Source organism: Dromiciops gliroides, chromosome 2 (assembly GCF_019393635.1).
Source record: "Dromiciops gliroides isolate mDroGli1 chromosome 2, mDroGli1.pri, whole genome shotgun sequence".
In the NCBI taxonomy this organism is placed as follows: Eukaryota; Metazoa; Chordata; class Mammalia; order Microbiotheria; family Microbiotheriidae; genus Dromiciops; species Dromiciops gliroides.
Genome location: NC_057862.1, coordinates 179,655,939 through 179,683,768, shown reverse-complemented (window position 1 = coordinate 179,683,768; position 27,830 = coordinate 179,655,939). Strand labels below are relative to the sequence as shown.

General features: G+C 39.0%; 1 protein-coding gene across 1 annotated transcript; it reads right to left on the bottom strand.

The window, feature by feature from the left end:
* Positions 1–9,092: 9,092 nt before the first annotated feature.
* Positions 9,093–10,604, bottom strand: LOC122739946 (probable inactive ribonuclease-like protein 12). The gene is made up of 2 exons (XM_043981674.1): positions 10,565–10,604; positions 9,093–9,580 (listed from the first exon to the last, which is right to left on the bottom strand). The coding sequence occupies exons 1-2, from the start codon at positions 10,602–10,604 to the stop codon at positions 9,093–9,095; spliced, it is 528 nt and encodes a 175-aa protein (XP_043837609.1).
* Positions 10,605–27,830: the final 17,226 nt, after the last annotated feature.

The window sequence follows — 27,830 nt, the reverse complement described above, 5'->3', positions numbered from 1 at the left end:
GAGAGAGTTTGAGACTATTTCTGACTCTATGTTCAATCTTCTTTGATTTACAACAAAAGAGCTGGAAAAAAAGAACATGTAAGAGATGAGTAATGTGAAGAGGGAATGAACAAAATATAAAATATAAAGGTACTTCAATATTACATATGACTATTACAGTAATTACTAGAAAAACAGTCCATTCATGTGGTAAGAATGAGAGGAGATGAACAGTCAGGGATTCTTTTAAATCTTTAAAAAACAAAAACAAAATGAACAACAACAAAAGAAAGCCTAGAAGGAACGTGGACTCTGGACTTGGGTTCAAATTCCACCCCTAAACTGTACAGTCTTAGACAAATCACTTACCCTCCATGGGCCTCAGTTTTGTCCACTATAAAATGAGGGAATTGAACTAGATGATTTCCGAAGTTTCATCTGTCTTTTTAGGATCTTATGAAACTCCAGGGCTTAGGAAATCTATCTCTATGGAGGATTTATGCAAAGGCATGGACAAGAAAGGCAAAAGATGAGAAGACATGGGAGGAGATGAATTTGTATAAGAGAAAGGAGTACACACGGAAATGAAATCACAAATCCATCAGGGTATCAAAATATCCTCCCTCTGGAGGTCTTGACTATCTAATGAATAGTTTTATCCCCACAGTACTGAAAGTTATTTCAACAGCTACCAAGGATTTTTTTTTTCACTTTGGCAAATAATACCCAGACACAATAAACAGCTTGAATATACATATACATAGGCATGCACATATTAATACACATGCACACATACTTATAAATGTTCATATATACAATTCTCGCTTTACTTAAGATTTATCATGTCTTTTGGGTCTGATGAGGTGCTGGTCAGCTAGTGCTAGGATCCACTTTTAAGTGAACCGGAGGAAAGGGACAATTTTCACATATTGTAATAATAGTTGACATTTATTTTATTGGAATTTTATAATCCCTAACTCGATCACCTCTCTTTTTTCAGGATCTGCTTCCTTCTCACCTAAACAATAATATTGCAAGGGCTTCCTGATTGGACTCTTGGCTTTCATTCTCTCCTCTCTCTATTCAATCTACTGTGTAGCTGCCAAATTGATAATCCTCAAGCATAGGTCTGGCCATGCCATTTTCCTATTCAAAAAACTTTACAAGTTCCCTATTGCTTTTATGATAAAATCTGAAGTCCTAGGCTTTTCATTTAAAGTCTACTAATATGAGGGAGCCTTGAATGAGATTTCCAGTATGAACATTAGTACTGGTCCCAGAAATTAGTATTATAACTCATTCATTTTGGGGAAGAGAGAGAAGTTTGGGTGGTCTTGTTAGTGTAACAAAGAATTAGGTCTTCGCTTGAGTGGCATCTTAAATTTCCTCAGTACATTAAGAAAGTTGTTCATTTGTCTTTCATTAGGCAGCTTAAAGTGGTGACAAAATAGTAACAAGGAAAAAATATGCCAATGATATTGAATGTGTTGAGCATCTACTATGTTCAAGGAATTGTGCTAGGCATCCTGGAAGATATGAACAAAGTGCAAGACACAGAAACTACCTTTAACAGTTCTAATTTAGTTACCCTGACCTCAAGGAGATAATATCACAATGTGGGAGACAACATGCAAACATATATACACAAAGCGAGCTACATACAGGATAAATAGAAAATAATTAACAGAAGGAAGGCACTAGAATTAAGAGGGGTTAGGAAAGGTTTCCTAGAAAAGGTGGGATTTTAGTTGGATCTTAAAGGAAGCCAGGGAAATTGGTAGGCAGAATTGAGGAGAGAGAGCATTCTGGGCATGAGGGACAGTCAAAGATGGCCTGGAGAAATGGAGTGTATTTTTGGGGAACAGCCAGGAAGCCAACGTCACTGGATCAGAGTACTTGGAAGAGAGCAAGGTGTAAGAAGACTGAAAAGGGGGGGGGGGGTGGCGCTAGGTTATGAAAGACTTTGAATGCCCAACAGCATTTTGTATTTGATCCTAAAGGTGATAGGGAGCCACTGGAGTGTATTGAATAGGGGAAGGACATAGTCTGATCTGTGTTTTAGGAAAATCACTTTGGTGGCTAGATAGAAATATGAATTGGAGTGAGAAAAGAACTAAGGCAGGCAGATCCACCAACAGGCTATCGCAATAGTCCAGGCATGGGGTAACAAGGGCCTGCACTAAAATAGTGGTATTGTCAGAAGAGAGATGGAGGCATATATGAGGGATATTGAAGAGGTGAAATTGACAGGCTTTGGCAATGGCTTAGATATAGGGGGTGAGAGATAGTGAGGCATTGAGGATAATGTCTAGGTTGTGAGCCTGAGGGACTGGGAGGATAATGCTGCCCTCTACAATCACAGAAAATTGTGAATACCACCACAGTCTCTTAATCATCCTAAAAATGTCGGAATTCCAGGAATGTCCTTGCATTTCTGCCCTTAAGATAGTGTTGATTAGTTTGAATTGAGCCGCACCTTAAGTCTCCACCATAAAACCTTGAGCCAGACTGATGTCCTTATCCCTTCAGTTAGGATTCATGGCATGAAAGGAGTGGTTTTCCTTGCTTAGATTGTCATGGGTGGCTGGCATCTCATGACTAGGCCTTACTATCTCATACTACCTCCTCTTCTATCCCTCCTAAAAGTATAAGAACCTTTACATGGTTCTCTTGGTTGGGAAATCCATTGTGCTCTGCATTCATGAGACATTCCCCAAGGTGGCAGGTTTGTTACCATCATCTCAAGTAAAGATGCTTTATTTCTCAACTCATGACTGATTTATTTCAGGACTTGACAACAGTAATAGGGAAAATAGGAAGAGGATTGTTAGGGGGAAAGACAATGAATTCTATTTTGGATGTTTATAGTAAAGTATCTACTGAATGTCCAGTTTGAGATAGCTGAAAGGCAGTTGAAGATGCATGATTAGAGGTCAGCCGAGAGGTTGGGGCAAGAAAGGTAAATCTGAGAATCATCAGCACAGAGATGATAATTAAATCCATGGGAGATGATGAGATAATCATCACCATCTTTATTATTATTAGTTCTTATTTGGCTATTTTTCTCTTTTTTCTTTCTCTCTCCTCCCTCTTTCCATCACAGGGTAGCTGAATTTTATATAGCTTTTGTAGCATATAAAACTATATATGGTCACCTTATTTCTGTCCCAAGTTTGGGGAAAATTAGCTAGGGTTTCTAATATATTGTTACTTATAAATTAGAAGCTTTAGCACCAGTTTCTCACACTCTCTAGGATTTGCAAGTTACTTTACATATGGAATCCTCTTTGATCCTCACAACAACCTTGTGAAACATGTGCTGTCATTATCTTCATTTTATTCTCCTCCTTCTTGACCTTTCTTCATCCTTTGACATTGTCACCCTTTTTTCCTTGGTATTCTCTTCGACCTACCTGACTGCTGCATCTCAGTCTCCTTTGCTTAATTTTAATCCAAGACACGTTGCTAATCATGAGGGAGGGTCCTCTGAGGTTCTGTCTTGGGTCCTCTTCTCTTTTCCCTCTATATTATTTTGCCTGGTGATCTTATCAGGCTTCATGGATTCAATGATCATCTTTAGGCATATGATTCTCTGATTTACTTGAACAGTCTTAACTTCTCTCTGAATTTCTTATCCTGCATGTCCAACTGCTTATTGAACATCTCAAACTAAATCTCTTGTAGACATCTTAAACTCAACCCATCTGAAACTGAATTCATTATATCACCTCAATCGCTCCTCTCTTCTTATTTCCCTTATTACTATTGAGGGCTTTAATGATCTCCCAGTCACCCAGGTTTGAAAACCTACCTGCCATCCTCTACTCCTTGCTCTCTCATTCCCTATATTCGATTTGTTGCCAAGCCCTGTCAATTCTATCTTTGCATTTCTCATATACATCCCCTTCTCTCCAAAGACTCTAGTATCTCCCTATCACCTCCAGGATCAAATATCAAATCCTGTTTTGATTTTTAAAGTCCTTCATAACCTGGCCTCTTTTAATTTTTCTAGTTTTCTGTGGGGTCCAAAATTGTCCAACCTACAATAAAATAAACTGAAGCAAAGCTCTGAGCCAATGGCACTTTATAAAAGGGTCCGTGGTCCCCTCTAATGAAGTGGACATCAGATATTCTTCATGATTTGAGATGACCCCTTCCTCCAGGGCCTTACTTTTATAGTGCTTGATACCCAGACAATACAGATGAAGCAAACTAAAAGCCAGATCTCATTTTGACTGATAGATAGACTTTGCCCTTGACCCTCCAGGAGGGTCTACACAAAATACAGATTCCCACTGGTTGACAAAGGAGTTGATGAGTAGAACTTGACAGACCTATCTTGACCTCTCAGAAGGTCCTACCGAGCTGATGAGCAGATCCATGGTCTAGGCTGATAAACAGATGTCAAAACATCTAAATAAGCTGATGGGCCAGTAAAAAAAAGGCAGGCCACAGGCTGGCAACCAGGGTTATTCATTGGTCAAATGCTCATGGCTATCTCCCCATGTTGGGAAATAGAGGGATGACAAGGGACAGAGGAGCAACAAAAATAGCTAGTGGACTTTCCATGTCATTGAATCACCTCTGCTATGCTGGGCTTGGTCACCCTAACAAAGGAAAACAAGGGTGAAGGTCCTCTAGTTACCTTCCTATGGTTAAGCAAGTGAATTTACAATCTACAGTTCACTGCTCTGGGGCCTAACATACAAAACTTATCATCACTACTCCTATGGCATCATATCAAACTCAATAATGATTGGAATAAAATATGGGTTCAATTAATCATTGATCACATTTCTTATACCTTACTACCTCCCCCCACATATTCTGGGATCTAATGACACTGGTATCCTTGCTGTTACTCAAACAATATACTCCATCTGCAGCTTCAGTTCATTTCTACTGGCTGTCCCCCATGCCTGATATTCTCTCTCTCCTTCTTCCTCCTGGCTTTCCTGACTTCCTTCAAGTTTTTTTTTTCTTTTCTTTCTTTTTTTTTTTTTGAGGTAATTGGAGTTAAGTGACTTGTCCAGGTTCACACAGCTAGTAAGTGTCAAGTGTCTGAGGCCAGATTTGAACTCAGATCCTCCTGAATCCAGGGCCAGTGCTTTATCTACTGCACCACCTAGCTGACTCTTTCTTCAAGTTTCAACTGAAATCCCACTTTCTGCAAGAAACCTTTCCTGATCCTACTTAATACCAATACCTTCCCTCTATGATTATCTCCAGTTTATCCTGTGTATGTCATATTTATAAATTGTGTGCATGTTGTCTCCTCAATGATATTTTAAGCTCCTTGAAGGCAGAATCTGTTTTCACCTTTTTAAACTTTTGTCTTCGTGATTATTTCCAGTTTATTCTGGGTATATCTTGTTTATAAATAATTGTTTGCATGTTTTGTTACTCATTAGATTATGATGTCCTTGAGCATGGGGATCTGTCTTTGCTCTTCTTAGTATCTTCAGCATTTATCTCCACATAGTAGATGCTTAAAAAAGACTTAATGATTTGATTTCTACCTATGAGGAAACTGAAGCTGAGAAAAGTTAAATGACTTGCCCAAGGTCACATATCTATAAAGTTTCCATGGCAGGATTTAAACTCAGGTTTTCCTAACTCTCTAGCACACTGTGCTGTTCTTGTTTGTCCTTCCTTCTCAAAGAGGACAATGACATCAGGCGGGTGAAGTCTTGACCTGCAAATGAATTTGAGTTGAGGCAGAGTTGTCCAAAGACATCAACCTCACTCTCCTCCAGGGTCATTGGGCCAGCTAGGTGGTACACTGGCCCTGAAGTTGGGAGGATCTGAGTTCAAATCTCACCTCAGACACTTACTAGCTGTGTGACCCTGGGCAAGTCACTTAACCCCAATTGCTTTAAACATCTGGGGCTATCTCTAGTTGTCCTGACATATCTTGCCACTGTGCCCAGATAGCTCTAGAGGAGTGAGGTCGGTGACTTTGCACAGCCTTTCCTAACTTAAATCCAATTCACTACAGGTCATGACATCACCTCAATGTCATAGTCCTCCTTAAGAATGAAGGACATACTACTAGTACTACTGTTCAGTGATTTAAGACTAGGTAAGAACTGAGCCAAAAGATGGCCTAGTTTGTCTGCTCAAAGAACAGCAACAACAACAACAAAAAAATTCAAACTGGGAGGGGAAGACCCTAAGAGTTTCTGGCCAGAACTGAAACAGTTGCAATTTACACTTACTCTGAGGCATCAAAACCTAAACAATAACCAACTCATACTTGGGCTGGGACCTGTTATTGGCCAATCAGTGAGAGCCAGAGGTATTTGGGTTTAAGGCAGGGTCAAGAGCTCCATTTGAATCCTGATGAGTTTTATCAAAGCCTGGTTTTCCAGAGTTCAATTTCAAGCAATCATAAATGAAACTACATGAGACAAAAGAGTTAATTGTGCACTGTGCCACCTAACAGTCTCAAAAAGCTTGCGTACATTGGTGGGGGACGGAGAAGGGGAGGTGGGGAGGCAATGTATGCACAAGTAAGTAAATGCAAAATATATACAAAGTGATTTCAAGAGGAATAGTGCTAATAACTGGGAGTGTGGGGGAAGAAGGGCATAAGGAAAGGCCTCATATAGGAAGTGGCATATGAATTGTGCTTTAAAGGAAGCTAGGGAGTCTACAAGGCAGAGGTGAGGAAGGGGTTCATTTTAAATATTGAAGGCTACTTGTATAAAGTTGAGGTGGTAAAGATATAACATCACGTACGATATCATGTCAAAAAGTAGTGAAACTGGGGCAGCTAGGTGGCGCAGTGCATAGAGCACTGAAGTCAGGAGGACCTGAGCTCAAATCCAGCCTCAGACACTTAACACTTACTAGCTGTGTGACCCTAGGCAAGTCACTTAACCCCAAATTGCCTCACGAAAAAAAGTAGTGAAACTGTAAGAAAGCCAATGAAGGTGAATAATATTAAAGAAGGAAGGAAATAAGCATTTATTTAGTGTTTACCACATGCCAAGCACTGTGCTAAGTACTGGGTATACATAGAAAAGAAAAAAAGAAAGACCCTGAGCTCAAGGAGCTTACATTCTAATGGAAGAAGAGATACAAAAGGGAGGAATGAAAGTACCAGGAATAGGGGAGAGGGGGAAGTGAAGTGGGGCATGGTTTTGAAGTGCAAACAAAGTCAGGAGCAGAATGAAAGCAGGCCCACATAAAATGGAGGTAGGTTCCTGGAGAAACTCACCAGTGTGAGAAGGGAGGGGGAGTATGTCTTTCAGTGGGATCTTTCAGGTGAGTGGGTGGGCAGTGGTAGCCTATTCCAGATGTTTAGGGAAGTTCCAGGATGAGCCAGCAATAGAGAAGGCAAGTTTTTGAAGTCGAGAAAGTCAGGAACAAGGCTGGGAGGGAAAAGAAGCCTTTCTTCATTCTTTCATCCCCCTAAATGTACTCCCTACCTCCAACTTTCTGCCTTGGTGCCCAGCATCCTCACATTGTCTCTATTCTACTCCCACTTACTTGATACAACCCAATCTCAATCTAAAGTTAGATCTGATAAATACTCTTATAATAATTGATTAGTAAGGTTTAATTAAGGCTTCTTTTGTCCACTAGTATTTTCATTTAACAAGAAAAGCCAAAAGAAGAAAGTCCTAATAGTAGAATTTCAAATAGCATACTGCAGAGTGCTGGAGCCCTTCTCAGGTATCCCTGATAACACACAGGTAATCATCCATTAAACCCACTCAACGCATAATATAAGAATACTTTGTATACCTATAGATAAAGCCCGCTTGCCTCCAGCATCCCTAAAACACCCACAGGTCATCATGCAGTTATTTTATTGAAGGGAAAAAACCAAAGAGAAGAGTGTAGCTGAGCAGTACTGCAGAGCTTTTTGCTCTGTAAGGATCACCACTGGCCCCAACCATTTCACTCAAGAGATCACCTTTATGCTCCTCCCTCCCTTCAGTCCCACTGTTGTGGGTGGAGCTTGAGACCTAGATCAAGGGGCTAACTCATCCAGAGAATTGGCAGGCTCGCCGCAAATCTTGTAAAATAGAGAGATTTATTAGGAGAAAGAAATACATGGCCAGGAGACAGTAAGATAGAGACTGTCCCCCTGAATGGAAGGAAAGTTGACCTTGTACACACTTCAGACAAAGAAGGCTCTGTGCCAAATAAGGGGATTGCAAAATAATTGGGGTGGGGATGTTTTGGGGTTGACTGATGAGCTGTCACACATCTTGTTGGTGTACAAAAAATCCAAATCTCAAACGTATGGAACTTGCATATCATTCTTGCAGACTTTGATATGCTTATCAGTGTTTATATCATAGATAGAAATGTCTCTAAATATCCCAGGGTCTGCATGAAACCCTAGTATTGGCAACATTACATTCCTGAGGTGTGAAACACAGATTGTTTTTATTTCTGAAATCTTTGGTTTCAGTGTCTAAAGTTTAAGAATTGTTTTTCACTTCTGCTAAATTTTAAGGTCTAAGTTTCTTAGGGTCTGTGTCCCACCACATTCCCCCCTCTCTTATTTCTGGGGAGAAAGGGGCAGTGGTCCATCTTCTATAACTTCTTCAAGGCTGAAAAATGGGTGTAGAGATGTCCCTATCGATTAAGGAGAGAGAGGGAATGAAAAGTCTTGTGGATGCAGTCCAAGAGTTGCAGGGGCATCACTGTGGCTTCAGTGAAAGCTTTGATCCTGGATGAAACAAACTTAACAAGTACATTGAGGAAGCAGGGGTTGCTGCTACCATAAGGTTGAGCCTGGATAGAACAAACTTTACCAAAAATTAGAAAGGCAAGGGCCAAAAATTAAAAAGACAAGGAACAATATTACTATAGGGAGAAAAGGGCCAACCAAGAGAGAATTCAGGAACCCCTGGATCCTGTGTTAATCATTTCAGAAAAATCACATCTTATCTTGATACAACTAACATTTATGTTGTGTATGCTTTTTCATTCTTGAATTCAATATTATCACCACTGGCCCACAATCATTTCATTCAAGAGGTTACCTTCATGCCCCTTCCTCCTTTCGGTCCCACCTTACTCATTCTAGGGATCAGTGAGGATGATTCACAGATAGAGATGGAAGATAGGAGGTCCCAAGTAAAGGAGCTGGTCTAAGAATCATCCACAGTATTATAGAAGTATACAGGCCCTAAATCATCACAAAAGAAGAGGATAGACTTGAATGTGGGCTGAGTGTGGTACTTGCATGCTGGAAACTTTATGCCTTCACTGAGTACACATTCTGTCAGCTGGAGCTTCATATGGCTCTGGTGGCAGTCCATCCTGGAGGGGTACTTGCATGTAGCAACAGTAGAAAAATTTGTGCAGATGCTCACAAGGGTGTCTGGCTTCTCATGGATGAATATGTGCCTCTGTCTACAGGTGTCATTGGGACCCCGGATTCTTTTCAATAGCATCATGGAGTTACAGTACCTGAACAAGCGGTTAGTCTTAGGATAGTCTATATGCTCCTCCTCAAAAGTCTTTTCATTTGGGGGGTCATCATCCAGACCTCTACTCAGACCCAGCATCAGAAGGAAAGCAAGCACCAATAACAGCAGCAGGGGGAAGATCCCATTCACACTTCTCGCTTTCTCTCCTGTGGGAAAAGGAGAGGTGGAAGAAGACAGAGGAAAACTAAAAACTTTCTGACTCCATCTCTTTCTCATGATCTTCTAAATACCTAGAACATTTCCTTCCCTCCTGAATTCTAATCTAAATTCTTTCCATCCTTCAAGGTCTAGGTCAATCTTCATAGTATACATGAATCTTTCCTGACCATGTTGGCCTTTTTCTTTTTTATAATCCTTCTGTTCTCAGACTCATAAGCACCAGGCCTGGAGTCAGGAAGGTCTGAGTTCAAATCCAGCCTCAGACACTTAGCTGTGTGACCCTGGGCAAGTCACTTAACCCTGTTTGCCTCAGTCCTTCATCTGTAAAATGAGCTGGAGAAAGAAATGGCAAACCACTCCAGTATCTTTGCCAAGAAAACCCCATATGGGGTCATGAAGAGTTGGACACAACTGAAAATGACTGAACGACAACAACAATGATTCTCTCATGTGGGTCAGTATTGTCTGCTCAGTTAGACTGAAATACCCTTGATTGACTTCAGGAATTGGCTCTTATACTTTCTCACAGCACCTAGCATTTTTTCTGGGCATAATTTCCCACAGAATGATAAAGCTGGAAAAATGTGAGAGGTCAACTACATCTCCTTCATATTTGCAGATGAGAGAAGTGAAGCAGAGAGAAGGCAAACACTTTGCTCAGAATCACACAGCAAGTTAAAGTCAGAGTCAGGACCATTACCCAGGGCTCCAGACTTTCAATTGCTCTTTCCTCTGAACCACAAAAATCTTTTTTGGGCACTATTTTACCATCCCATTTATTCTGATCATTAATTGCTTCCCTGTACAGATTATACATCCCTCTTATTTTGCAAAGCCTCTCTCTCTCTCTCTCTCCCCCCCCCCTTTTCCTATCTCTCTCCCTCTTCCTTTCTCTCCCCCCCCCACTCTCCCTGCCATTCCCCCTCTGTCTGAGTCCTGTCATGCCTTAGACCAGGGTAATTTCTCCTCACTTATTTTACTTGCTGTGGTTCTAGGAGACAGCAGGTCCATCTGGTCATGGGTCTGAGAAGCTCCCTGTGGTTCTTAGTTCTCCAAGGAATGGATGACAGAGAGCCCTGTTGGGTTTGGAAGGACAGAGAGAAAGGGAGGGACCTGGATGAGGCATGTGTTAGGATATCATTGGAGGGGAAGGGAGAGTTACAGTCAGAGGAAAGGTGGAGCTAGGTATGTAATGACTTGGTCATTATTAAACAGAGAAGGAGAAAAGTCATAGCAAGTTTAGATACCTGGGTTATGTAATGAGGGAAGGTTAAAGAGACATCTGAGTGAATGGCTGCCATGGAAAATTCAATAGAACCCCTTTTAAACATTGATATTGAATGACAGGACTAGATGTCATATGTAGATTATTAATAATACATTTATATAGCAAAGTTTACAAAGAGCATTCCTCACAACAATCCTAGGAGACAGGTAGTATAGATATTATCATTCCCATTTTACAAATAATGAAATGGAGGGTCTGACATATTGAGTAATTTGTCCATGAACAAATACTTGTCAATTCTCTGAAGTTGCATTAACTTCTTCTTCTTGGAATTTTATGGAATGTTCTGAAGAATATGATTTACCCCCACTATCTAAGCCTGTATTAATAACTAGCAACATTGTAATGAGGTTTGCCAATGTTGTAAAAATATTGAGCCCAAGGTGACAAAAGTTAAACATCAGCACTAAGTGTCAACATCAAATTACAAGGATCCTACTCAGGGAAAAAAACAAACCCATGATAACTTCTTTAATACTCCAGCGATTCACAAAAGTTATCAGAGAAATGGGCTCTTAAAATACCCAGGGGTAAAAAAAGGTAAGAGGAATAGAAAAACACTCCTTCCTGCCCAGTGTCCAGCCCTAGATGAAGCAGATGGTACCAAGGTCAGGACAGAAGCAGTAAAGCTATGAGATAGATCAAGCTACAGAGAGCATTGGACATGAGCAGACACCCAGAAAACCATTTGGTGAGACTTGTGAGGAGCTGGATTGAAGCCTTAGTTTTCAGGAGATGAGAATGCTCATCAATGAGATTACTTTTCTTTATTTGGGGATGGGGAGAGTAAGAATGGACCTAATCTTCAATACAATCTTAAATTGCTCTGCAGTCATCGCTGTTAAAAATGCACCAGCAGGGGCAGCTAGATGGCGCAGTGGATAGAGCACGGGACCTGGAGTCAGGAGTACCTGAGTTCAAATCCGGCCTCAGACACTTAACACTTACTAGCTGTGTGACCCTGGGCAAGCCACTTAACCCCAATTGCCTCACTAAAAAAAAAAAACCCAAAAAACAAAAACCAAAAAGAAATGCACCAGCAAGGGCTTCCCAGCACATACCTGTACTCTTCTGCCCTCTGCTGAATAAAGAGGTTAAATCTCTTGAGAGGTTATGCACTAACAAGGACAGAGAACAAGACTATGTTTTTACCTAAAGAAAAAACCTACATGATAAAATTATACAACAAATCAATTAGAAGATGACTACTCATGTTTCAAAAGGATTTTTCACCATTTTCCTTTAACTAAACATCCCTTTGTCTACAGGGAATAATATCTGCCTTGCAATGTATCATAGATAGGTACTTAGTAAATATTTGTTGAATGAATGAAGAAGTCATCTGACATGGAATGTACTATTTATCCATCCATCCATCTATCTACCTATCTAAGCAAAGAACCCCTTCTGTGGTTGAAATGTGCTTATCTCTGCTTCCCAGGACTTCTGGCGTACTAAGTTAGATGCTACATTGATGTCCTTAGCAAGGAGAAAGGGCCCTTCTGACTGCCATGCTTAATCTTTTTTTGTTTTGTTTTGTTTTTTGGGGGGTTTTTTTGGTTTTTTTAGTGAGGCAATTGGGGTTAAGTGACTTGCCCAGGGTCACACAGTTAGTAAGTGTTAAGTGTCTGAGGCCGGATTTGAACTCAGGTAGTCCTGAATCCAGGGCCGGTGCTCTATCCACTGCACCACCTAGCTGCCCCTGCCATGCTTAATTTTAACTAATCCTATTCCTGGGTCACAATTTTGCTTTCATGGGCAAAGATTTCAGGAGCAAAAACCATTTTCCAGGATGCCAAAGTCAGATCATTAACCCTTGCTGTCTTTTTATGGCACCTTTTCCCTACAAAACAAAATAGGGGTATGTTTCTGAGATTATTTTTCTCAGGCACTAGGTATCTTCCTTTCATTTTGACATTTTTTTTTCTTTTGGCATGTTGACATTTTAATTGGATTTTATCTATATACATATATGAGTGGAGTGGATAAAGAGAATTATACTAATTTTTCATGGTCCCTGAGCCCTCCAAGGGAAGCAACTGGATAGTAGTCAGCTTAATAACTTGTACATAGTGGGCAATTTAGTATTGGTGGAAGGAAGGAAGGAAGTAATAAAGGAAGGAAAAGGGGAAGGAATGTAAGGGAAAAGAACTATGATTCCTGAAAACTTTTTTTAAAATTAAAGGAGGGGCAGCTAGGTGGCACAGTGGATAGAGTACCGGCCCTGGATTCAGGTGGACCTGGGTTCAAATCTGACCTCAGACCCTTGACACTTACTAGCTGTGTGACCCTGGGCAAGTCATTTAACCCCAATTGCCTCACCAAAAAAAAAAAAATTAAAGGAAACAAGGAAGAGAGAAAATTCAGTTCAATGTAAGAGACACTAAGCACCTACTATGTGTGAGCTGAATAGACTATAGAGATAAAAAAAGTCATTCAATCCCTCACCTGAACAAGTTTATAATCCAGTAATACCACTACTAGGTCTGTATCCCAAAGAGATCATAAAAAAAGGAAAAGGACACACATGTACAAAAATATTTATAGCAGCTCTCTTTATAGTGGCAAAGAATTGGGAATCCTAATCAATTGGGGGGGGATGACTGAACAAGTTATGGTATATGAATGTAATGGAATACTATTGTGCTATAAAAAATGATGAGCCGGCAGATTTCAGAAAAACCTAGAGAGACTTAAGTGAACTGATGCTGAGTGAAGTGAGCAGAACCAGAATATTGTACACAGTAACAGAAACATTGTGCAATGATCAACTGTGATAGAATTAACTCTTCTCAGAAAAACAATGATCCAAGAATCCAAAGGATTCAGGATGGAAAATGCTCTCCACATCCAGAAAAAAGAACCGTGGAATTTGAATGCAGATTGAACCATACTGTTTCAACTTTTTTGTTGTTGTTTTTTTCTTTTTTGAGGTTTTTTTTTCCTTTTGTTCTGATTCTTCTTTCACAACATGACTAATGCAGAAATATGTTTCATGTGATTGTACATATATAACCTATATCAGATTGCTTTCTGTCTTGGGGAGGGGGAAGGGAAGGGAAGGAAGGAGAAAACTTTGAAACTTGAAATTTTTATTTTAGGGTATTGAGGTTTGAGTGACTTGCCCAGGGTCAGACAGCTAGTAAGTGTCAAGTGTTTGAGGCCAGATTTGAACTCAGGTCCTCCTGAATCCAGGGCCGGTGCTTTATCCACTGTGCCACCTTGCTGTCCCAGAATTTGAAATCTTATCAAAACAAATGTTGAAAACTACCTTTACATGTAACTAGAAAAATAATAAAATACTTTTATGATTTTTTTAAAAGTTTATAACCCATTAGGGCAAAATATATAACATGATTAAATAAGTGGGGTGCCAAATAGAATGTAATAAGTGCTAAATGTTCTAATAAAATACTCAGCTGAGATGATGAGAAGGTTTCATAAAAGACACAGCATTGGAAAGGTAGATCAATATTCTGTTGTGGAAAAAAAGAGAATGGAAGTGATAATGGAAAGAATATTGGTCTAGGGGTAAGCATGTGAACTTGAAGCCCCTCTCTGCTATTGACTACCTATGTTTTTCTGGGCAACTCACTTAACCCTTCTGGGCCTCAGTTTCATCATATGTAAAATGAGGAAGTTGGACTATATGCTTTCTAGGGCACCTTCCAGCTCTAATCCTGTGGTACTAATTCCAGCTGTGTCATTAATTGTATCATCTGTGCATACCAATTAACCTCTCCAGACATGAGATCTATCATCTGCAAAAAGAGGGCATTGGATTAAATTACTTCAAGGGTCTTTTAAAACTTGAATATTATATAATTCTATAGCTCTCTTTAAGACAGTCCTCTGTGTTCTTGGAAAAGCATTCAGAGACTGGCTGTATAGGTTCATAGAAAATGTAGTTTGAAGGAAACTGTGTTGTCTTCTTCTTACCCTGAGAGACTCTGGGACTCACAAAACTGGTACTTGGGAACAGGTCAGAGATTTTGAACTAAATATTCAGCTGGAAGTGGTTGGAATAGCAGTAACAGTGACAGCTGCAAAGACAGCAACATCAATGAAATAGAATGTGCAATAGAGGAGAAAGATTCAGAAAAGTTACGTTGATCATGGAAGAGATCGGTGGTGAGAAAGTCCAGGTTTCACCAGGAGAGCTGGCTCTTTTGTCCCCTGAGAAGATGAGAGACCTGTGACCAAAGTAGGGAGATTGTCCTCTTGTCATAAACTTTCTCCTGGCAGAAAATTTCAAACTAGTGGAATTTTTCCCCTTTTCCCTCTCCCTTTCCATTAGAGAGATGCTTAAATCCAGTTTTCTGTTCTTTGAATTGTTTAATGACCGTTTTAATTAGTACCAAGGCAAGCCAATTTTATTAGAAATGATTGGTCATAATTGCTTCTGAACTGGGTGTGTGTTTCTTATTCATGAATGGTGGGAGACGAAAGAGGAACAGTGTTTAGTATTGGCATCTATAGATCCAGAAAGGACCAGGAGTCAAGACCTGATCTAAAAATGCCAGGCTTTCTCTTTCCTGTGGGCTTAGCTAAATCAAGAGAGGATCTTATAATGTTAACTATTAATAATTTAGATAAACTTCCCAAAAGGGATAACTCAACTTGACCTGTTTATTTTTTCCCCCTTTGATCCAGGCTGGAAAAAAAAAGAGTCAAAATTCCATTTTGTTGTCTGGGAAAAGGTTAGGCTGTCAGATTATGTTTCCTTTTTCACTCCATTCCTGTTTACATACACACACAGCATCAATCAGTTAGTAAACAAACATTTACTAAGTATACTAAGTGCCTACTATGTGCCAGGCAATGTGCTAAGTGCTAGGGATACAAAGAAAGGCAAAAGACAATTCCTACCCTTAAAAAGCTCACAAGTGAATAGGGGAAAGAACATGCAAACAACTGTGTACAAAGGAGCTATATAAAGCACAAATTAGAAATAATCAATAGAGGGAAGGCACCAGAATTAAGGAGGCTCAGGAAAAACTTCCTGTAAAAGGTAGCATTTTAGGTGGAACTTGAAGAAAACCAAGGAAGCCAAGGAAGGTAGAGACAAAGAGGGAGAGCATTCCAGGCATAAGGGACACCCAGAGAAAATGCTGGGAGTTGGTAAATTGAGTGTTTTGTTTCAGGAACATCAAGGAGGCCAGTATCATTGGATTGTAAAATACATGTATTATAGGGTGCAGCGTGTAAGAAGATAAGGAGGGTGCAGAGGAGCAGGTTATGAAGTGCTTTGAATGCTAAACAGAAGATTTTGGTTTTGATCTTGTTAGAGTCACTGGAGTTTGTTGAGTAGGGAGATGACATGGTTGAAGCTGTGCATAAGGAAAATCACTGTGATGACTCAAAGGAGGATGAACTAGAGCAAAGAGAGACTTGTGGCAAGAAAACCAATTAGCAGACTATGACAATACTTCAAACATGAGGTTATGAAATCCTGCACCAGGGTGGTGGCAATATCTGAGGACAGAAGGGGGTTTATTTGAGAAATGTTAAAAGAACCTTTGCAATAGATTGAATATGAGGTATGAGAATGAAGAGTTGAGGATAACAACTAGGTTGTGAGCCTAAGTGGCAGCATAATAATACCATTAACAGTAATAGAGATGTTAGGGGGAGGTGAAAGGGTTTTTTTGAGAAAAATAGTGAGTTCAGTTTCAGAAATGCTAAATTTGAGATGTCTACAAAACATCCAGTTTGAGATGGTCAATTGTCAGTTGGACATGGAGATTAGAGGTCAGGAGATAAATTAGGGTTGGATAAATACACGGCAGAATTATCTGCCTGAGGATGATTTCAGAAAGGCCTGGAAAGATTTGTATGAACTGATGTATAGTGAAGTGAGCAGAACCAGGAGAACATTGTGCACAGTGACAGTAATATTGTTTGATGAAGAACTGTGAATGACTTAGCTATTCTCAGCAATACAATGATCCAAGACAATCCCAAAGGACTAATGATGAAGCATATTATCTACCTCCAAAGAAAGAACTGATATTGATTGAACACAGACTGAAGCATGCTATTTTTACACTTTCATTTTTTCTCCTTTTCTCCAAATTTTCTTGTACAAAATGACTAATATGGTAATGTTTTACATAATTGCACAGATATAACCTATATCTAATTGCTTATCGCCTTGGGGAGCAATAAGGGGAAGGAGGGAAAAAATTTGGAACTCAACACTTTAAATTAAAATGTTTATTATTTTTTGAAAAGAATATTTTTATAAAAATCTGCCTGTAGATGATAAATGAATCCATAGGAACTGTTGTCATCACCAAGAGAAACAGAAGAGAGCCCAGAACAGCCATATGGGACACCCATGGTGACCTGGAGGAAGACCCAGCAAAGTAGACTGACAAGGAGTTGTCATAGATAGAAGAACAGAGAGAAAAAACCCCAAAACCTAAAGATGGCAGAATATCAAGTAAAAGAGGGTGATTGGTAATATCAAAGACTATAGAGAGGTGAAGAATGAAGATTGAAAAAAGACAATTTAATTTAGCATTTAAGAGATAGTAATCTTGGAGGCATTTTGATGATCTTGTTGTCCTAAATGTACCTGCAGTGGGCCTTATTTCTCTATACTCTTTGATCATCCACCATTTATCTAATCTCCCCTTCTCTCATTATTCCCTAATTGTTTTCCTCTCTTCCTTCCCCAGTTTCACCCAAATTAGCCTGCCTACTCTCCTTATCATATTGCTGGCTTGACTCTATTTCCCAGGATTTTACACGTTTCATTCCTTACATGAGGAATATCCTCTCCACTTCTTTCCACCAAAGCTTATATATACTTCTCCAGAATCCTTTACCTCATTTACCTCATCAATTAAGTGTTTCTCAAAAGTTCTGAATTAGTCAACATAGGAAACCTGAGCCACTATGTAGGAGTAAATTTTGAGGTGCTAGAACTTTGTGATAGAATTGGGAAAATTCCCAATCGTGTAGTGAAACCTCAATTCCATGGTAGTACTATAAGTCTAGACAACTATCCCTGGGAAAGATGAAGGACAACCCAAGAAGGAATAAGAAGGAACTGTTTATGGGCTCATATATGAGTCCTTTGCATTTTCTATTGGGTTAAATATGGCCTGTCCTTTATTCAGTGTTATTTTAGTCTGAATACTTGCCCAGCATATTTGATCTTTTTTCCTTTTTTGTTATAGAGACTAAGGTATAAGCCAAATTCTGATGTTCCTTGGAGAAGTTCTCAATAGGGGAATAAGCACAAAATATATTTTTTACAGGAAATCTCCCTATCCCAATAATGAAACTAGTTTATGTAAACTCAGAGCTTCATTTCTGGGCCATATGTTTCACAAATATGGTACCTTTGGATAAATTCACAATTCCAACAACCATGAATTAGTGTCTCAATTTTTCCACATCCTCTCCAACATTTGTCACTTTTCCCTTCTATAATTTTAGACAATCTGGCAGGCATAAAATGATATCTCAAGGTTGTCTTAATCTGCATTTATCTAATGAATAATGATTTAGAGCATTTTTTCATATGACTATAACTTGGTTGATTTCTTCATTGGAAAACTGCCTGTTCATATCCTTTGACCATATACCAATTGGGGAATGACTCATATTTTTATAGATTTGACAAAGATCTCCATATATTTTAGATATGAGACCTTTATCTGATAAACTGTATATAAAAATTACCCCCAATTTTTTTGAAATTATACCCAAAGAATTATTAAACTATCTATACCCATTGACCCAGCAATACCACTACTTGATCTATTTCCAAAGATGATTAGGGAAAAAGGAAAAGAGCCTATATGCTTTAAAATGTTTATAGGAGCTATCTTTGTGGTGGCAAAGAACTAGAAAGTGCAGGAATGCCCTTCAATTGGGCTGAACAAGTTGTGGTATATGATTATGTGATAGAATATTACTGTGCTATAAGAAATGATAAGCTCAATTATTTTGGAAAAACATGGAAAGACACATAAAATAATGAAGAATGGAATTAGCAAAACCAAGAAAACATTGTATACAGTAGCAGCAGTATTGTTTTATTTTTTCAGGGCAATGAGGGTAAGTGACTTGCCCAGGGTCACACAGCTAGTGTCAAGTATCTGAGGCCAGATTTGAACTTAGGTCCTCCTGAATCCAGGGCCAGCGCCACCTAGCTGCCCTAGTAGTATTGTTTTAAGAATGACTTTGAGTGGATATGCTATTTCCTCTATTATAAATACCCACTTAACTATAAAGGACATAAGAAGTAAGACACTATCTGTAGCTAGAGAAAGAATTGATAAAGTATATATAGAATAATTTTATGTATATATATTTTTATATTTGTGCCAGTAGCAGTCATCTCTAGGGTGAGGGAGAGGGAAAGAAAGGAAAAAAGAGAAATTTACCGGATAATTTTGTGGTATATTTGAAAGGAATCACAAGTTATGCATAGTAGATTTGCAGTTTCATATGTAATCATCTTTTTATTGTACTATGTTATAGAAATGCTTGTTTTATTTCATAAATTAAAAATAAAATAAAGAGAAAAACTCAATTATATCTTTGGCAGTGTGTGATTCTCAATCTCAAACGGAATTTGTTCTTCCCTTTAAAAATCCTGTGGTTAGGAGCAGCTAGGTGGTGCAGTGGATAAAGCACTGGACCTGAATTTAGGATGGACCTGAGTTCAAATCTGGCCTCAGACATTTGACACTAGCTGTGTGACCCTGGGCAAGTCACTTAATCCTCATTGCCCTGAAAGAAAAGAAACAACAACAACAACAACAAAAATCCTGTGGTTACTGCCTTCTACCCTTTTCACCTACAAACTCAGTTGTGCTTCTAAGATAAAATCTCAGGCTATTTATTCTTGTCTCTTCCTTTGGTAGAAAGATTGATTTCTCTGCCGTGTATTTTGCTAGGGATTAAATATTTACTGCTTCAAACAGAATATTTTCAAACCATGTCAGTTTATGGGGTTGTTTTCACTAGTTTGGTTTTTGCCTAGCCTGGAGTCAAATTAATACTTATTCTTGGGGAACCATGTGGGAGGAAGTCACAGCTTAAAACACCAATCCTCTGCCTCCATATTCTTCTCTGGATCCAATTTAATTTGTCTCTTTCCCTCATTTCTCACTTAAATCCTCAGGCTTATCCCGAAGACATTAAATCCTGAGAAAGGCCTTGATGTTATGAGAAGAATAGGCAGGACAGTCAGAAATAAGTTAATATTTCCACTCCTGGCAGTTTAAGCCTTGTGGTTTGGGGGCATTTCCCCTAACTAACCTCTTTCAACCAGACTAGAACATATCAAACCTCCATCTAATTAAAACCTATAAATGTTTCCTGTTAGCAGAAAGCCTCAGAGAATCTCACAGGCACTTGACCAGCTGGATCTGCTCTCTACAGGACCCATTCTTTTTTTTTTTTTTCTTTTTTCTTTTTTTTTGGTGAGGCAATTGATGTTAAGTGACTTGCCCAGGGTCACACAACTAGTAATTGTTAAGGGTCTGAGGCCGGATTTGAACTCAGGTCCTCCTGAATCCAGGGCCAGTGCTCTATCCACTGAGCCACCTAGCTGCCCCAGGACCCATTCTTGAGGTGAGTAGAGGATTATTAAAGGTCTCCAGCTAGAAGGTACCTTCAAGATCTTATATCAGGTTGAACCGCATTATTTTACAGTGAAGGAAACAAGACCAGAGAATCCTAAGATCACAGCTTTAGAGCTGGAAGAAGTGTTAGACAGCATCTAGTCCAAACCCTCCCCCTTTTACAATTGAGGGAACCATGGCATGGAGAGGTTAATTCACTAGCCCAGGATCACACGACTGATATTGAGAGCAATATTTAAACCCATACTTTCCTGACTCTTGAATTTAGGTGACTTGCTTGAGGTAATGCAGCAAGTCACAGATGGAATCTCTACTTGAAGCCAGTTGTCATGGCATCAAACTTAATTATCTTTTGACTCCACTCAGTGTGATCTGAACTATGAACGTTTTTTAAAAGAGATGATAGGAGGTCGGGGCTTCTTTCCTCTAGTTGTTAAAGCCATACTTTTCATATCCAATCAGGAATGAAAAAAAGATGATGTAATACAGTCTCTAGCGGCTATACAAAGTATGTGGAAATGAATGGGGTCATGGTGGATAGCAAATGGGCTGAATATGGACAGGGGTTTAATGGGTGAGGAGAAGTAACTGTGCTCAGTTAACAGGGCTAGGTTCAAATCACTAGTCAGACAACAACATAGTTGGGTGACTTTGATCAAGGGACTTGACCTTTCTTTCCCAAACCAGTCTATCATCTGTAACTTTAAGTACATAATCCTGGTACTCTCTCATTTACAAGGTTGTTATATGGAAAATGTTTAAAGTACTATAGAAGTATGAGCTACTGGGTTTGGAACACACTAGATTTCTGTTTATGTGCTAGTGCTCAGCTATATGCTTCTATTTCTACTACCTACTTATACTTAATCTCTCCCATGGCCAATCCAAACCACCCAGCGTGTAATTATCTTTCCCATTGCCTTTCCCTGAGGCTCCTATGCTTTCCTACCTGGCCTGAAATTCCTACCATTAGAGATAATTCTTTGATTTGAACAGCAAATTAAATAGCATTGTCTCCAGAAGGCCACCACTAAAATTTTCATTCCCTGGAAGGGTATCACAAACCCCTGGGTAAGTCACCTAACCTCCCATAATCAGAGATTGGTTTGTCAGATAAACTAATTGTTGCCTTGGAAATTACAGGGTATCTGGTTCTGAGGTGAGGAAACAAGGAGAGATCTACTACTGGTAAGTTTCTTTTCTTAAAAATATTTTTTATAAACATTGCTTATCCCTCCTTCCCCATGTACCTCCATTGAATTGTTAGGTTTTTTTTTTTAAGAAAATAAGACCCTCATAAATATATGCATAATCCAGAAAAGCAAATGTTCCCATTGGCCATGTCCAAAAAAAGTATATCTCTTTCTATTTCAAGTCCATCACCTCTGTGGTAGGAGTTGAATAACATGTTTCATTTTCAGGACTGGTCAATGTCAATGATGAAATATTAATATTTATGTTCAAGTGTGCACATGTAGGAGAGGGAAGAGATTTAGGGGAGGACAGGAGAAAAACCCAAAAAGCTTTTGGTATGACTGAAAGGCAGTTAGGGATCCAACTTGGAAAGGACCATGCTAGGTAGGGTAGCAGAGATCCCGGCAACACTGACAGGAGGAGGGTATTGGAAGGCATCAGACCAAAAAGAGCAGGTCTGAGGTCAGCATGTAGAACTCCTAACTTGCCTCTTTTCTTAATCTAAGCCTTGCAAATATATCATTCTAGGCACTGCAGTTACATAGCATAGAACAACTTTGTTCATGGAGTTGTGCTTCTCCAACTAGAGCAAAGTCTCTCAAGGTATAAGCATTCAAGTAGCCAAAAAGCAATGATCAGAGGTTTAACCAGATGATTAATATTTTGAAAAGCGATGGCAACCAGAAGGTGGGTGGTACAGTGGATAGAATGTTGGGCCTGAGGACTGGAAGATTCCGTCTTTTAAGTTCAATTCTGACCTCAGACACTTATTAGTTGTGTGACACTCAGCAAGTCGCTTAACCCTGAATGCCTCTGTTTTCTCATCTGTAACACGATCTGGAGAAGAAAATGGCAAATTATTCTAGTATCTTTGCCAGGAAAACCCTAAATGCAGTCACAAAGAGTCAGACATGACTGAACAATGACAAAATAACCTTTTATGATGCCCTCAAAATGAGAGAAAGGGGGTTTCGTGTTTTTATTCCTATAACAAGAATGCTTTACCTTGACTAAAATTTGCCTTAAAATTTGAGTCTCTTTATGTCTTCCATCTCTCTATTTCTCAATCTGCCTGTCTTTTCCTCTTGATTTTCTGCTTCTCTTTCTTCTTCTATATGTGTAGCTCTTTCTCCAGGTCTTTGTCTTCTGTCTTTTAGTCTTTTCTTCCTCTTTCATATTATTTCCCTCCATCTCTGTTCTCTGTCAGTTTCTTTCTTTCATTTCTCTCTTTCCCCATTTCTTCTGCCTGGCCTTCCCTAGCGTTCTCCCTCCTTAATGAATGTAAATTTTTAACATGAAATACATTTTCAAATATTTGTTTCAGTTATGGAAGATTTGGGGACTCAATTTAACAATTGAGTTGACCACTTTATATTATCTTAATTTTTAAAAATTAAATAAAGCCACTTTTCATTTGCATGTGGCCATTTCTCTCTTTGGAGTTATAACATTTGATAGAAAAATTCCTGTTCCAGATAACGAGGCTCTGGGTTAAGCCCTGAATTTAGAGCACTAAAGACAAACTTCACAATTTCATTTATAATAAGCTCTTCTCCTCAGATTCCCAGTTTACTCAAAGACCAGAGAGTTGAGACCACTGAATCAAACCTTTTCAATTACAATAATAATATTATCCAACATTTATATAGTGCTTACTATATATCAGGCGCTATGCTAAGCCCTTTACAATTACCATCTCATAGCTTCTCACAACAACTCTGGGAGGAAGGTGCTATCATTAACCTCATTCTACAGATGAGGAGACTGAGGCAAACAAAAGTTAAGTGTCTTTCCCAGGGATCACAAAGCTAATAAGTAGCTGAGCCTAGATTTGAACTGAGTTGTTTGTGACTCCAGGCACAGAGGTCACTCTTCTGTGTACCCCACTGACTTACTAATATGGCTGTAATAGTGTAGTTCCAACATCTCAGGTTACCTGTCTTCTAATCTCACATGTTCTGAGATATATAAAGATATAGATATAGCTCTATAGATACAGATATATATGTGTGTGTGGACATACATATGTATATGTACATATGTGTCTGTATGTCTATCTGTCTGTCTGTCTTACCCATTAGAATGTATCCTCCTGGAGGGCATGAGCTAATTTTACTTTTTATTTGTATTATTAAACTTAGCGGTTTCTGGATCATATAGGTAATTTTAAAAATGTTTGTGGATTGATTAATATAAAAAGGTCTAACTGTAAAAGCATTCTCCATCTGAATTTTTTTATGAGTACTCATAAGAGGATTTCATTGAGTGGCTTGCTATAGTTATTTCTGAAGTGATTGAAGGTGGTAGTCAATTGGGACACCAACTTCTCAGGGAAAAGATCAAACCTCCACTATTGTCTCCTTTTTTTCTGATTCTTTTCCTTTTCTCAGGATCCTCAGGAGAGATGGCATATATGGCTCTCATAACAGCTTTCCCTCTGATGTATCTTCTGATGATACAATTTGTAACTGGAACAATTGTATTTATAGAATCTACTGAAGAGCAGCCTGTGGGTCTGGAAAGTTCTTGGGATAAAAAGGCAGAAAAACAATTTGAAAAAAATCACATTGTTGGTCAAAATTTTATAAACTGTACTAAGAAGATGGCTGTGGTTAATAAGAAGGACAATTGTAAACCAATCAATACTTTTATTCACAGTAATAAATATGAAGTCAATAAAGTATGTAGAAATGGGATTTTTAAAAATTGCACTGAAGATTATAATTATAGCTGTTGTTTCACAAGTCATGTTAAATTTAACTTAACTATATGTAAGAAAAGAAGATCAAGATCATCATGCAAATATGACCATGATGAAAAGAAAGCATATGTGGTGCTTGGTTGCAATATGAACAATAAAGCTGTTCATTTTGAAAAATATGTGGATTGAAAGTATAATGTAGGAAAAAAAGAAAGTATAATGTGTGCACAGGGAACAGAGGAACCATGAATCTCTATTATAAAGTTGTGTTTTTGAAGTATAAAATAAATTTGCTATGCTATTTTTAAGATGTCTTGCTTGTCTGTTTCCTTTCTAACATCCTTCACTTGTCTTTGCATTTAAAAAAAAAAAAAAACAACAACTTCGGGGCAACTCAGTGGCGCAGTAGATAAAGCACTGGCCTTGGATTTAGGAGGACCTGAGTTAAAATCCAACCTCAGACACTTGACACTTAACTAGCTGTGTGACCCTGGGCAAGTCACTTAACCTTCATTGCTCTGCCCCCCCAAAAAAACAAAATGATGAACAGGTAGATTTCAGAAAAACCTGGAAAAACTTGTATGAACTGATGTAAAATGAAATGAGCAGAACCAGGAAAACATTGTGAACAATAACAGCAGCATTGTGTGATGATCAACTATGAATGACTTAGTGCTTCTCAGCAACACAATGATCCAAGATAATTACAAAGGACTCATTATGGAAAATGATATCCACATCCAGATAAAGAACCAATAGTCTCTGAATGCAGATTGAAGTATACTTTTTTCACTTAATTTTTTTCAGGGTTTATTATTTTTGGTCTGCTTCTTTCACAACTCTTACTAGTATAGAAATATATTTTATGTGATTGTACATATATCAATTTGCTTACCATTTTAGGAAGAGGGGAGGTTAGGGAGGGAGGAAGAACAATTTGGAACTCAAAATCTTGTAAAAATGAATGCCAAGGGGGGCAGCTAGGTGGTGCAGTGGATAGAGCACCGACCCTGGAGTCAGGAGGACCTGAGTTCAAATCTGGCCTCAGACACTTGACACTTACTAGCTGTGTGACCCTGGGCAAGTCACTTAACCCTCATTGCCCTGCAAAAACTAAAACAAAACACAAATAAACAAAAAACAAAAATGAATGCCAAGGGGCAGCTAGGTGGTACAGTGGATAGAATACCAGCCCTGGATTCAGGAGGCCCTGAGTTCAAATCTGGCCTCAGACACTTGACACTTACTAGCTGTTTGACCCTGGGCAAGTCACTTAACCCCAATTGCCTCACCAAAAAAAAAAAAAATGAATGCCAAAATTTGCCTTTACATATAACTGGGAAAATACTATTAATTTTTTTTAATGCTTCAATAATCCTATAAGAGTATTTTAAGGAAATTCACATGTGGTTCTGTTAATTCTCTGGAGGTATGGCATGGGAAAGGAATTCCTCTGAGAATGTTTTCTCCTACTGCTATGCTGAGTTGTATAGTTACTATTTGTCACATTAAGTGGCCACTGCACTGATCAAACAAATGTGAATGTGCATAGGCTGCCTCAGAAAGATTGGATTGTGGTCAGAACGCAGGTTCAGGACCCATCTCTGTCAATTACTAGCTGCTTGACTTTTGCTGAGTCACTAAGCCATTACTAAGCCACTAAGCTAGGCACCCGTTTCCTCATTTATAAGATGATAGTCTTGGACCAGATGATCTGTTAAGCCCATTTCAACCCTAACCATCCATCACTCTTCCCACTTTGAGATCTGGGATATTTATCACAGATGTGGAGTTTCAAGATGAGCATAGCATTCCCTCTCAGCTATTTCTCCAACTCCTATTCACCTTGACAGGCCAGGTCCCCTGAAGGCAATTGACTACTGTCTCCCTAAGGGTTCTGGTTAGGTATACCTAAGATGCTAGTCTTCTAGTACAATTAGTCAAAAGCCTCTACTCATTGTGCTCCCCTTATATTGATCTACTAGTTGACATCAATTAGCTTTTATAAGAGAATATTTATTGAGAAATTATAGCAAGGACATACCAAACTGGGGTAGGGGACATACTCTCCTCTCTGCACACATACACAGGCCCTGGGGAAAGAAGTATCAAACTTAAAGTGCAAAGAGGGAGGCATACATATAGAGAACACATGGGGCTCACATGTGTTCTTACCTCACAACTCCTAACACTGAGTCATCTCCCCTTGAGAGAAGTCCTCACCAGGTTGACTTCAGGGAATGATATCACCAATAGATGAAATGCTCCCTTGCTCAGCCAGGCTCATTCCTTGTAGGACCCAGTATTTTAACTGAAGTATGAGCTACTCCTTGGCTGGATCAAGCAGATCACTCCTGAAGGCTGGTTCCATATCAGACTCAGCTACTGTTGCTACTGGCTTTGGCAATTTGTGCTACTGATTCTGGATACTTAGGGGACCTCTAATGGCTCTTCTGACCTTTCAAAGCTCATAATATTATAATGTGGTCAATTCCTTCTCTAGATATGTATACTCATTCACCTATGAACAGTAAAGAATAAACATAAAAGTGACAAAATAAACTGAGCCATTCATGGACACATGGTGGCCAGGTCAGAGTTGGGGCAGCTTATCCCTCTCCTGCCCCACTAAGGAGGGGAGAAGGATTGGTATTTGAGATTTTTATATGCACACTCCATTGTGGCTCAGCCTCTCTTGAGTCACCAGTCCTTCTAGATCCTCAGCCAACCAGCTCTTTCATCATCAGGTAATACTAGCTCTTCATTCATTCATGGCTAAAGCCTGATCCCCCAAAGATCTACTTGTTGGATTGGAAATAGGAATAGAATATTGTATATGCTTGGTAAAATCCCCCAGGAAGGTTGAATTTGCTTATGCTTTAAAGACTGATCAGTCCTACCCCTTCCCTCATTTGCTTCCCTTCACCCCATATATTAGCACGCATAAGTTTGATGAATGAATGTTTCGTTGAGATTCCCACAGACAAATTACTTCCTTAATGGGACATGTTAGAGACACTAGATGAAATAGTCATCAATATTCTGGATGTCCTAAGGTTGTTGTCAAAATCAAACACTAGATGTCAAAACCTAAGGTTATATACTTGTTGACTACTTAGATTTTGGTATGGTCTTCCTTCTTAGTTTGCTATCATTGGTGTTCCCTCCTCTATTCTGCTCAGGATGTTTACTGCTGACACCTACCCCAGTCATTGTCACCCATTTCTTTGATGATCTCAAGTCTTTATTGAAATGAAATAAAAAAGTAGCTCCTCATAAAAATGCTGGAGACCTTCTTTATAAGCCAAATTAGAAAAATAAATGTAGATAATTACCAGTATGTCATTTATCCTAGATCATTTAGTAACAAATTCCATTTGGATTCTTTTTGTAAGTGTCACCATGAAAATTTGAAAAACTGTTTTATCATTGACAGTAACAATTTC